Below are 13,540 nucleotides of genomic sequence, written 5' to 3'. Positions count from 1 at the left end.
CATATTGTTTCTGTGGTACAAGCTGCTTAACCTCTTCTGATCATTTGACATATGTTGTTATTTGATTATTGCTTTAATTATTAAACCTGAACTATTATGTAAAAAAGGATTAAAAAGAAGAGTAAGATATGGTCAAAAGCAACAGGGAATTCCAATGTATAATATACTCATCCACAGTCAGGACTTGAGGATTGCAGATTATTCTGGTAGGCCTGGTTTTAATGGGATTATGCAGGGAATCCATATAGTAGCAGAGATGCAGAAAATAGGTCTTTGTGGTTAGACATTGCCCTGGTGAATAAAGTTATGTAAATCTAACAAGGAAAATCAGAAACCCTAGGCCTTCTGTGTACGTATATGTGTGTGTGTGTGTGTGTGTGTGTGTGTGTGTTACAGCTATGTAGATTGGTCTTCTTGTGGGACTCCTAACAATGGCAACAGGGGCTATCTCTGATGCTGTTGCCTACTTTGGGGACCCTTTCTGCCTACCAGATTACCTCATCCAGCCTAAATAAAACAGGAGATGCCTAGTCTCACTGCAACTTGATATTCCGTGATTGACTGAAATCCATGGGAAGTCCACCCTTTTCTGAAGAGAAACAGAGGAGGAAGAGTGGATGGAGAACAAGGCATGATGGACAGGAATGGGTTACCTCAGAGATTGCTGGGAGTTTCCATTTTCCTAGGTTTATAGCTCATCCCAGAGATGTCCCAGAAGCCAGTTGTCTCTCTCAGTACTCTCTCTCCATTTTCCCCTCAGCTGATCCATCCTGTTCTCATTCCTTGCCCCCATCTAGACCCCTCTCCCATCCATCAGTGATGTCTATTCTATTACCCTTTCACAGTGAGATTCTCAAGCCCCACTGTGACCCCTTGTTAATTAGCTCCTTTCTGAGCCTGTGATTGTAGCATGCTTATCCGCTCTGGGTCTGTGATTGCATCATGGTTACCTTACAGCTAATATTCGCTTAGACATGAGTACATACAATAATTGTCTTTCTGGCTCTGGGTTACCTCACTCAAGATGACCTTTTCTAGTTCTACCCATTTGCAAGCAAATTTCTTTTACTTTATGAAATGGCCTACATTCTATGGATGCCAAGCATGGGATATCCTTATGTGAAGTGGAGGTATATTTGAAGTTAGTGAGATTGCCCAGTGGCTATGTAAGCTTGCCACCAAGCTTAATGTAGGTTTGAACCCAGTGTTTCTGAAGGTAAAAACAAGAAAAACAACTCGGACAAGCAGCCAGCCCTCTGATCTTTACACCATATTTTCTATTAGAGCACACAGGGAATGCTCGGCAATTTGTGATACTCACAAACAGAAAGATATGCATGACTGTCCAGTGTACAGCATAGTCTTCCTACTACATGACAAGGGAACACACTATCTGCAGAGCTAACACTATGAAGTCCAGCTCTGCCTTCAGGAGACCTGAGTTTCAGAGTGTCTCCAGACCGAATTGTGTTTACTTTTCTGTTTATGTGTCAGCTTCCTTACAAACCTCCTTTCACTTGATATTTATCCTGTGATAAATATCTTTGCAACATGCATTTCACCATTACTTTTCCCTGCTACTGCCTGTCGGAAATATCTGAACGCATGATCATGGCCTTCAGAGAATAGGATACGAAAATACCCAAAGAAAGAAACAGGATAGACAGAGGAGGAAGTCATTTAGACAGACCAAGAAAATAAAGTTGATGCTTTATTTATGAGTTGAGAACTACAAGAGTTTTTATATGAATAGGAACTTTCTTCTAGGAACCTTCTGACAGATGTTGCAAATGTAGTTCTCACTTCATATCTCTTGATCGGCCACTATGGAAGCAGACTTGGCCTTCACCTGATTCTTTAGTTTCAAAGAGTTTATCTCAAAGAGAAAGAAGATAGCACAGACGAGTGACATGGTGGCAATCAGTACCCCTATTGGGAACACAACAGTATAGTGTTTGCTTATTAAGGCTTCTTTTTTAACTGGAAAGTCAGGTGGAAAGTCAAGAGTGGTTTGGCCATAATGATCTACAAAGTGGTTCCAGCTCACAGAAACAAATGTGAAGATGCTGCTAACACACAAACCTAAGGCAGCAACTTTGTAGCAATATATCTGCATCTCAATAAATGGGTCTTTCATGCAGCCAATCTTAATGGCAATTGCACCGAAAATCAGAACTACAGGCTTCATCGAAACAGCCCACATTATCAGGGTCCGTGCGTACTCAAATTCAGGTGAAATGGTCCATGTGGAATTGATAGGGGTGTGCACCAGAATCTTGGTTACAGTGCCTGAAACATTAAATTCTTGAGGGTAGTAAGCTTCCCACAGGCCAAAAGACACGAATTGCACAAGCTTGTCATCGAATTCCCAGAAGCGCCAGAATTGGCTGCTTGCGATGACTATCTCGAACACCAAGGCTGATAGGCTGCAGAGGAGGCCACTAAACTTGAAGAGGTACTCCTCCTTCGCACTGGCAAGTCTGAAGATGAAATTGAACAGGTATATATAGTCAAGTCAGGAACACAAGGGACAGCGGAAAACAAAATGAGTCGTGGCTTACAGAGCTATAAGTTCTCATAACTTGTCCTGGCTGTCACAAAAAGTTGTATTTAAGTAATATACCTATGGCCAAAGTTCCCTCTATAAGAGGGTTTGATTAGCAATTTCACTATTTATCTATCAAATGCTGAAATGTGCAGACTTGTTAACTAAACATGTTAATGCTTGGAATTAATACTCAGTAATTTACAACACATGTTAAATGATGTTTAATTAAGCAATGTTTACAATACATAAATAAGATAAATAGCTTAACTGAGAGGTATAAGCAGAAGAATGCAAAAATATCTGTAAATTATGGTAGTGAACTTAAACAAATTTAATTCACCTATATTGTCTGCTATATTTCTACATGCGTATGCTAGTGTATGTGCTATCAGAAAACATATTTAAAAACCTGAATTATTATTATGTGACCAAAATTAAAATCTGTATGTGAAACATGAGCCCTCATGAATATTTCAATCATTTCCCATGACTTATTCAAACATACACATTAGAAAATTACCTTCATTTCATTGCTGAATATGAAGTATCCCAACTGTCTTATGTGAGAAACTATCTTCTCCAGCACCAAATTAATACTAAACATTTACTGTATGCACCAACTTATTTAGATCACTTATTGGTTCATATCTTTGGGTGTAGGGTTAATGTTCATGAATAACTATGCCCTGAAGGATGTCACTGTGTTCTTGAGCATAAATAAAGTTTAGGCATGTACATGATAACATTGCCACCTCCAATGCAGAAGGATTGAGTGCACTACAAACTGCACCTCCTTGCCACAAAAATTTCCCTACCAGCTTCCCACAATTCCACATTTTCTGTGGAATGTACTTCCTAACAGGGTGAAGGCAGTAGCTCTACTAAATTGGGAAGTCATATCAGCAAGGTGACTTTAAAATCTAGTATGAATTGAGTAACACCCTACCCATGCCCTCTTCCTTGTTAAGGCATATCTGAGTCTTTTGATGTCAGAATCAGTGAGCTTTGAAGCACAACTATGATCAGGGTGGAAATTCTGTTGTGAGAGACAAATGAGCTAGCATGGCAATAATTAGTATTGCCCATGTCTGAAACCCATGGAGGAGGTGCTTATGCTTCATAAAGTTCCAATTTGAAATCCTCCATGAAGCTCATCTTAAGCTTTTACCTTTCTTTATCCAGGAGGAAGCGATCCATTTGAGAAATGTCGTGATCATAAATATCTTCCAAATAGCAGGAAATGTTGAACAGACAGGGAGTTGCACAAGAGTTGAATCACCTTCAGTAAAAGAAGTTCTGTTAGGCAGATATTTCAGCTCAGAATGGTGTCTCACCATCCACCCCTGGTTCACCAACCCCTTCCTCTGCTTTGCTTAGTTGAAGCCTCATTTATACTCTTCAGGGATATTGGCCCATCTGATAGTCCTGACCCTCCAATGAGATTCACGCAATCATTACCCCATTATATAAACAGAAAAAAACACAGAAAGTCTAATTCACATACTCAGTTTCAGGAAACTACAAATGTATAAAGGTCAATACAGGCTACAGAGCCTTCCCAGCTACACAGGGATTCCCAGTACTTATATTCAGTAGGATTTACTGACATAGAAATGATATCAACAAAGAGTTGAATCTTAGGTCATTGACTTCTTTGACCTTCTATGTCTCCTGAAATTGAAAGCTTTTAACAGAAACCATGTAGAAAACATAAAATACTTGCCTCTCTTCCCTTCTATGAAGGCCAAATGCTAGTGACTGCCCAGTATGAGAGAGTGACTTTAAAAAATTCTTGTTTCCATAGCTACCAGAGATGAATGTCACATTATGAGCAAAGAACCAGAGTCAAGACATATAGTCTTAAAGGGCCAGAGTGGTTAATGTCCCTCTCATATGTACAAACCTTTAGAGATATAATTACTCTATTAAAGGTATAAATTAATCTAGGATTAATTTGAAAAAATTCTCATTAAATAAATTTATCATGATTTCTCCCTTCCACAACGTTTCTACTCCCTTTGTTTCCCACATCTCTACCTGCCCACTTGTTCAGGCTTTACTTTCTCTGTCTCTCTGAACAAAATCTTAATACTAGAAAGACGAAAATACAAAATGAACACATGGCATAAGGTTTGCATTGGCCAGCTACTGCTAGTTATGAAGCCTACACTGGAATGTATTGAGTATTCCCAGTTATATTCCATTCAACAAAACTGATTTTCTTTTTATTTTTTTCTAGGCAAAGAATTTTATTAACCCTTTTCCAAACTTTATTCCCAGGCTTCTTCAGCTTAATTCGTTGCAAAGAATGAATTGTGTTTAAGCAAAAACTGAAAAGAGCTGCAGTGTCCAAGGGGCTTGGGATTAAAAATATTAGCGATCTAGATTTGATCAGCTCCATAAACAAAAGACCTTTAAAAAGCAGCCATGATATAAAATAGCAGCTCCTGTAACTTCTGCAAGTGTCAGGTCTTCAGAAGTCGCCTACGTTCAGTTTGCCTCATTCTTAGAAGCCTCATCAAAATTCTCCACCAGATCTGGGACTTCATCATCATCATCCCCTCCAGTAGCAAGGGGTGCTTTTCCATCCACAGATTGTTTGGGCAGAGCTTCAGCCAGTCTCCTTAAACTAGTCAGACTGTCTGCCCCAAGCTGGTTTAGAATGCTGGGAAGCATTTCTGTCAGTTGCTTTGTCTCGGCGTGGCCTGTAATGGTGAAGGTGTTTGCTACCAGAGAAGCCTGAACTTTAGGGTTGTTAAAATGGATCACTGATCCTTGGTTTGTGAACATGTTCACCTCTCCAATACCAGAGAACTTCTTTAAGGAGAACTGCAGTGTTTTATCATCTGCTGTGGCTGTTCTGTGAGTCACCCTCTTCTTTCTGCGAGCAGTTCCTTTCCCACCAATGCGCACTTGTGCCTGCAGCTTGGCCAGTTTTTCCTGGTTCATGATCGTTTCTTTCATCTTGTCGGAGTGGAAATGGGGCCTCGCGGGGGACTAGAGTTTGCGCTCAGGGGGTCTAGGGCGGACCAGCTGAGATAAGGTGCACACACCACGCGGGGACACAGGATGGCAGCTAGAGGCTTATTCATTTATTATGTATACCACATTCCTTCCATGTGAGCTTGCATGCCAGACAAGAGCAACAGATCTCATTATAGATGGCTGTGCGCCACCATGTGGTTGCTGGGAATTGAACTCAGGAACTCTGGAAGAGCAGTCAGTGCTCTTCACCTCTGAGCCATCTCTCCAGCTCTGCTTTTGTTTTCTTGAAACAGGGTTTTTCTGTGTATCTCTGACTGTCCTGGAACTCTGTAGACCAGGCTGGCCTTAAACTTACAGAGATCCACCTACCTCTGCCTCCAGAGTGCTGGAATTAAAGGCACATACTACCACCGTCCAGAGCAGCATCTTAAAGAGTCCTGGATGGCCTTGTACTGATGACATGATTACTTTGAAAATTTAGACTATTTTTTATTTTCTACATATTCATTATAAATTTCCCACATTTTATGATGTTAATTTAATTCTATTAGGAAATAATATTTTCAGCAACTTTAGGTTTATTAATACATGCTTATAAACTAGCATATTTTCTATTTTGGAATAGTCTTAATAGGCTTGAGGAATGTCTGCTTATTGTTACTGATTATAGTGTCCATTAGATGCTTGTTACTCTAGTTGTTGTATAGTTCTCCATTGTTCTTAATAGTGACTTTAGGTATGAACTTATCAAAGTCCTTCCCAAATAATTGTAATCTTTTCAGAAAGAATATCTATGGTTTGAAGAGTGCACCTAAGCCAGAGTGGATAAGTATAACAAGCCACTTCGTGCATAGTAACACCTTATCTACCAGTACATAGTAACACCTTATCTAAGAGAAGATTGCTTCCTACGCCATTTCAACTTTTCCAACATTTATGTAGAAATTTTGCCCTATTGATTCTCTGGTGTTGAAATTGAGATGCATCATTCTCTGCAAACTACTGTCATACTGAAGCAGAGCTCCCACCCTATGTTTGGTAGGTAGTCCTCTAGTCTAGACTTGATTGAAATAGCACTTATATGAGATTGGAGTATGGGAGATGAGAGGTACTGGTGGACTTTGCAGGGTATGAAACCACAGACTAGATGTGGGATTTTGATCCTCCCTGTTGCAAAGGTCTAGAGTATAGCTTACTACATAAAACTGGTTAGATAGAATAAATTAAAAGTTATGGTATTTGACATTTGGTAGATTTTGTTTGTGTTGGCCTGCAACTCCCCATCCTGCTACTTCACCTTCTTAAGCTCTGGTATCTTAGGGTTTCTATTGCTGTGAAGAGATGCCATGCCCATGGCAATTCTTATAAAGGAAAACATTTAATTTGGGCTGACTTACAGTTCAGAGGTTTAATCTAGTATTGTCATGGTGGGAAGCATGGCAGCATGCAGGCAGACATGGTGCTAGAGAAGGAGCTGAGAGTTCTACATCTTAATTCACAGGCAACAGGAAGAAAGAGATAGAAAGAAAGAGATAGAAAGAAAGATAGGCCTGGCTTGGGCTTTTGAAACCTCAGAGGCCACCCTCAGTAAAACACTTCCTCAAACAAGGTCACACCTATGCCAACAGAGTTACTTCCTATTCCTTCTCAAATAATGCCACTCCCCAATAACTAAGAATTCAAATATATGAGCCTGTGTGGGCCATTTGTATTCAAACCACCACAACAAGGACAACACATAGGCATCACCACACATAGATGTAATTTAGTATATTTTCTTAAACAAATGACATACTTTTCCTTTTGTTTTTATGAAAACTTCTATGTGTTTATGTAATTGTCACTGAACTGTGGTATTTCTCTGGGAAGTGTGTTCATTAAAAGCCTCTGGGATCCCTTCTAAGTGTTCATTCTTGACTCTCTCTCCATGAGTAATGACCACATGCATATCCATATATTTTCCTACTGACCATCACATAATTTTAAAATGTACATCTTCAGATCCTTCTTCTTTCCTAATCTTCATATCAATGTGCTCTGTACTTTTGCATATCTCTTATTTAATTCCAACTCAATACTAGAAACACATAAAACTAATCTCATATTCCTGTATAACTAATATTCTTCTAATAGATTCCACCTAAGGGAGTAGCATCATCAATTTCATTACTCTAGTGAGTTAGCTTCAATTATATTTGTTATATTAATTTCTCTCTTTCTTCCATATTTAATTAGTTTACTCAAAGTCCTCCTAAATTCTTGTTTAGAACACTATCATTTATGACCTGGAAAATTAATGTTAGCATCTTCTTATCCCTTTAAAATAATATTCACTCTTCAAATTGAGGTATTAGCTCTCTGCAAGTCCTCGAATAATTCAGATATGAATTTATGTTATCTATCCTTTTCCCCATCCAAATATTCACTTTTTAAAATTTTAAAAGAATTTTATACTTGAGTATACAGTATTTGCATCACTTCTGCCCTCGCCCTCTTTTTTTTAAGATTTACTTATTTATTATGTATACAGTGTTCTGCCTCCATGCATGCCTGTAGGCCAGAAGAGGGCACCAAATCTCATTATAGATGGTTGAGAGCCACCATGTAGTGGCTGGGATTGAACTCAGGACCTCTGGAATGGCAGACAGTGGTCTTACCTCTGAGCCATCTCTCCAACCCCCTCTCTCTTCCTCTCAATTCCTCTCATATCCCCTCAAAGCCCCTCTCAAATTAATGACCTCTTCTTCTATATTATTACCACATATACATATATCTTTTTCTCTCTTACCCTGTGTAACACACACACACACACACACACACACACACACACACACACCTTGAGTCAATTTAGTTTAGACTAAATGTTTTTTATATTTATTTAGGACTGACCATTTGGTATTGCAGAACCTATCATGAGGCTTGTCCTTGCACAAAGCAGATTCTCTCTCCTCAGCAACCATTGACTTCCTCTAGCTTTTCATTTCACAGAAGGGACTTGTGAAAATTTCCCCATTCATGCTGGCGTGTTGTGGTGGTTTGAATAAAAATGGCTCCCGTAGGCTCGTAGGGAGTGGTACTCTTTGGATGTGTAGCCTCGTTGGAGGAAGTGCATCACTGGGTGTGGACTTTGAAGTTTCAGAAGCTCAATCAAGGTCCAGCATCACCTTCTCCTTGCTGCTTGTGGATAAAAACGAAGAACTCTCAGCTCCTTCTCTAGCACCATGTCTGTCTGCATGCCATCATGACTATGATGGACTCTACCTCTGTAAGAAAACCCCAATTAAGTTCTTTCCTTTATAAGAGTTGCCATGTTCATGGTGCCTCTTCACAGCAATAGAAATCCTAAGACACTTGTCAACTGTTATATGCAGGTCTATGCAAGCAATCACATTCTTGAACGTTCTTGGATATTGCTATATCCTTGGATGTTTAGAAGACACTATTTTGCAGAAGTAGTCCTGCTTCTCTGGCTCTTACAATTGTTCTGCTCCCTCTTCTGTGATGTCCCCTGAGTCTTAGGTATAGGGGTTGTTCTGTAGATAACCTATAGGGTATGGGTACCCCAAATCACATATTCTTTGCCTTTTTAGCAGTTGTAGATCTCTGTAGTAGTTTCTACCTGCTAAAGAAAGAAACTTATTTGATGAGGGATAAGAACTTCACCTAACTCTGGGTATAAATATTTAGAATACAGTTGGAGGCTATATTAATTTAGGAAAATGCCAGTAGTTGGTCCTCTTCTAGCAACTATGGACTTTCCTCCAATGGATTTTTGCCAAGTTTTACATTATGAAGAATGAGCTCCCACCTATTGAGCGGGTCTTAAGTCCAATCAGACAACTGTTACTTGCTCTTATAATATTAATGCCACTATTATATCTCTCGTGCTATCCAGCCATTTTTCTTCCTTTGAGGCCCCTTATTCAGGTCTTATGCTCAATTTTCAAATGAGCCATTTTTTTATTGTTTGTTTTAAGTTCTTTCTCTATTTTGGATTTTAATATTCTGTCAGATGTATAGATGGCAAAGATTCTCTCCCATTTTGTGGGTGTCATCCTCAGCCAGTTGACTATTTCTTTAGCTGTACAAAAACTTTTCAGTTTCATGAAGTCCAACTTGTCAACTTTTGTCCCTAATTCTTGGGCAAATGGAGTCCTATTCAGGAAGTCCTTTCCCACACACCTATATCATGTTTTCTTTATGCAGTTTCAAAGTTTCGGCTTTCATATTTAGGTCTTTGATACCTTTGGAGATTGTGTTTGTGCAAAGTGATAGATACGGATCTAATTTCATTCCTCTACATGTGGACATCCAGTTTTCCCAGGACCATTCTCACCGAAGATGTTATTTTTTCCTCCAGTGTGCATTTTTGACACCGTTGTCAAATACCAGATGGCTTTAGTTATGTGCACTCCTGTCTGAGTCTTCCATTTTGTTAGATTGATCTACATGTCTTGTTCCAGGTCAGTACCATGCTGTTTTTGGAATATATGGCTTTCTGATATACCTGAAGAGCTGGTGTTGTAGTCTCTCCAGCTCTGTTTTTGTTCCCTCAGGATTTCGTGGGATATCCAGGATCATTTGCACTCCTATGAAAAATTAAGATATTTATTTCTATTTCTGTGAATAATGTGATGGGATTTTTTTTATTGGGATTGCATTGAATCTATAAAAGGTTTTAGTAGGAAGGTCCTTTATACAATATTAATTCTGCCAATCCATAACCATGTGAGGTCTTTCTGTCTTTTAGTGTCTTCTTCAATTTCTTCAGAGCTTTATAGTTTCCACTATAGATATCTTTCACTTTCTTGGTTAGCTTTATTTCTGGATATGTTGTTTTATTTGAGGCTATTGTGGATAGGAGTGTTTCTATACTCTTCATTTCACTTATGTTGGTTTTGGTACATAAAAGGACTACTGGTTTTTTGTAAGTTGATTTTGTATCTTGGCACTTTGTAAAGAGTTAGTCATTTCTAGAAGTTTTCTTGTGGAATTGGGCTATCCTGTTGTGCTGGCTAGTTTGATGTCAAGTTGACACAAGTCATGGTCATAGTGTTTCATCATAGCAACAGTAACCCTAACTAAGACACCTATACATAATATATAATCTACTTATAGGTATAGGTTAACTTCTTTTTCTGTTTGTATCACTTTCATTTCTTTCTCTTGTCTTATTACTCTGTATAGGGCTTCCAGCATTATACTGAAAAGGATTGGAAGTAGTGGCAGCCCTGTCTCATTCATGAATTCAATGGGATTAAGTTTTCTTCATTTAAAATGTTGGCTATGTGCTTTGGAAATCAATATGGCAGTTTCTCAGAAAAATGGGACTTGATCTACCTGAAGACCCAACTGTACCACTCCTGGACATATACTCAAAGGATGCTCCACTATACCACAAGGACACTTGCTCGGCTACCCTCATTGCAGCTTTATTCATAATAGCCAGAAACTGCAAACAACCTAGATGTCCCTCAACCAAAGAACAGATAAAGAAAATTTGGCACATTTACACAGTGCAGTATTACTCAGCTGTTAAAAAAATAACATCAGGAAATTTGCAGCCAAATGGATAGAACTCAAAAAATTCATCTTGAGTGAGGAAACCCAGACCCAGAAAGACAAACATGGTATATACTCACCTGTTAGTGGAAATTAGCTGTTAAGTAAAGGATAACCATGCTACAATCCACAGACCCAGAGAGGCGAGGTAAGAAGGAAGGCTCAAAGGGAACACACGGATCTCCCTGGGAAGGTGAAACAGAAGAGGTCTTAAGGGTGGCCTAGGGGCGTGTGCGGATGGGAACAGGAAGGATTAGGTGGGAGTAGAGGGAGGGAGTACTGGGAGAGATGATTAGATTTGGAGGGCATTTGGGGGGTGAGGTAGAAACCTAGTGCAATGGAAATTTCTAGGAATCCACCAGGGTGACCCTATTGAAGACTCCTAGTAATGGGGGATATGGAACCTGAACCTTTTGTAATGGTTGCAAAAAATGGAATCTTTTGTAACCAGACTGGAGCAAAGTGTAATTGTCATCAGAGAGGCTTCATTCAGTAACTGATGGGAGCAGGTGCAGAGATCCACAGCCAAACATTAGGCTTTTATCATGAAATCATGTTAGATTTTGTCAATGTCCTTTTCTACAGCTATTGAGATGATCATATGATTTTTTCTTTAAGTCCATTTACGCGATTTATTACTTTTATTGAATTACATATGTCGAATCATCTCTGCATGGGTCATTCGGGATAAATCCAACTTGAGTATAGTTCTCTCTTTTTGTTTTGTATTTGCTTGGCTTTAGTATTTGAGTAATGCTGGCTTCCTAGAAGGAGTTAGGAAGCGCTCCTTCTGTTTCTAGTTTTTAAAATAATTGAAGAAGTAATTCCTGTAAATCTTACTTAATGATTACTTAATAGAATTCTGCTGTGTATCCACTTGGTCCTGGGTTTCTTTTAGTTCTTTTCTTTTAGCTTTTTACTGTTTCAATGTTCATATTTGTTATAAGTCTGTTTTAGTTGTTGATCTCTTCTTCATTTAACCTTTATGGTATGGATTGTAACCCAAATACTAAAAACCCAGAGAAAGATATAGGGGTTAAATCTGAAGATCAGAGAAGCAGAGCAGTAAGCCACTAGAGAGACCTTTTATCTCTATCAATACTCAGGCCAAAGGGGCGATCCTCAGACTGCCTAGACTGCACTGTGTCTCCACCAAACCTCAGACTCCACACTCCAGTGAGTTCCTGTCTCTTCCCCTTTATATGCCTCTCTCCACCCAGCCACATCACTCCTGTCTCCACCCCCCTAGTGCTGGGATTAAAAGTGTGTGACTCCCAAACACTGGGATTAAAGGTGTGAGCCACCACTACCTGGGTCTGTTTCTGGGTCCATCTTGTATAGCCTTGAACTCACAGAAATCAGTCTGCCTCGATTAAAGTCCTGGGATTAAAGGTGTGTGCCGCCACTCTCTGGCTTCATTTTGCACTCTAATCTTCAGGCAAGCTTTATTTATTAAAACACAAATAAAATACCACCACAGTAGATAAATGTGGAAATTCATTCATTTTCTTAAAAGGCTTTCCAGCTTTATTGAGTCTGTATTTTTAAAGTGTTCCCTTATCATTTTTCTAATTTCTTTGGTGTGTTTCATAGTGTTTCCCAATGTCACTTCCCTTTTTCCTTTTAGCGAATTAAGTTCAGGGTCTGCCAATGTTGTTTGTATTTCCAAAGAGGGAGATCTTAGATTCATTGATACTTTGTATTGTGTTGTGCTTATTGTTTCTATGTTGTTAATCTGTACCCTCGATTTTATTACTTTTTGCAGTCTATTGGATGTGGTTTTGACTTGTTCTTTTTTGCCAGTCTTTTTGAGGTGACTCATTCATTCTTTTTGAGGTGAGTTGTTCATCTGTGATCTTTCTCGCTTTCTTTTTTTAATATAGGCATGCAGAGTTATAATTTCCTTCTTTGGACTGCTTTTAATGTGTCCTAAAAGTTTTGGTGTGTTGCGTTTACACTTTTTCTTTATGTATAGGAATTTTGTATTTCTTCATTTCTCTCTTGACCCACTCGTCATCTAGTGGTGTGTTGTTTAACCTCCATGAATTTCTGTAGTTTGTAGAGTTTTTTTGGCAACCGACTTCAAGCTCTTTTGCTTGAATATCAGATAGGATATTTGGAATTATTTCAATTTTCTGAATTTGTTTTGTGCACTAAGAAACAGCCTATTTTAGAGAAGCTTTCATAAACAGCTGAGTAAAATGTATATTTTTTGGTGTTCTGGTGGAATATTCTGTAGCTACCAGTTGGGTCTATTTGATATATGACACCATTTAATTCTGATATTTTTCTGTTTATTTTTTTGTCCCTATGATCTCTGCATTTGAGATAGTGGGGTGTTGAAATCACCTGTTATTGCTGAGTTGGGATTATTCTCTACCCTGAAGCCTAGTAGTATCTTTTTATTTATTTATTTATTTATTTATTTATTTATTTATTTATTTA

At 38.7% G+C, this 13,540-nt stretch overlaps 1 protein-coding gene and 1 pseudogene across 1 annotated transcript; both read right to left on the bottom strand.

The window, feature by feature from the left end:
* Positions 1 to 1,804: 1,804 nt before the first annotated feature.
* On the bottom strand, positions 1,805 to 3,781 carry LOC101990133. The gene is made up of 2 exons (XM_026782013.1): positions 3,717 to 3,781; positions 1,805 to 2,480 (listed from the first exon to the last, which is right to left on the bottom strand). The coding sequence occupies exons 1-2, from the start codon at positions 3,743 to 3,745 to the stop codon at positions 1,805 to 1,807; spliced, it is 705 nt and encodes a 234-aa protein (XP_026637814.1). The 5' UTR covers positions 3,746 to 3,781.
* Positions 3,782 to 4,789: 1,008 nt separating this feature from the next.
* On the bottom strand, positions 4,790 to 5,545 carry LOC101989849 (annotated as a pseudogene).
* Positions 5,546 to 13,540: the final 7,995 nt, after the last annotated feature.

The sequence above is a fragment of the Microtus ochrogaster genome, chromosome 10, assembly GCF_000317375.1.
Source record: "Microtus ochrogaster isolate Prairie Vole_2 chromosome 10, MicOch1.0, whole genome shotgun sequence".
NCBI lineage: Eukaryota > Metazoa > Chordata > Mammalia > Rodentia > Cricetidae > Microtus > Microtus ochrogaster.
This window is presented reverse-complemented; position numbering and strand designations above follow the sequence as displayed.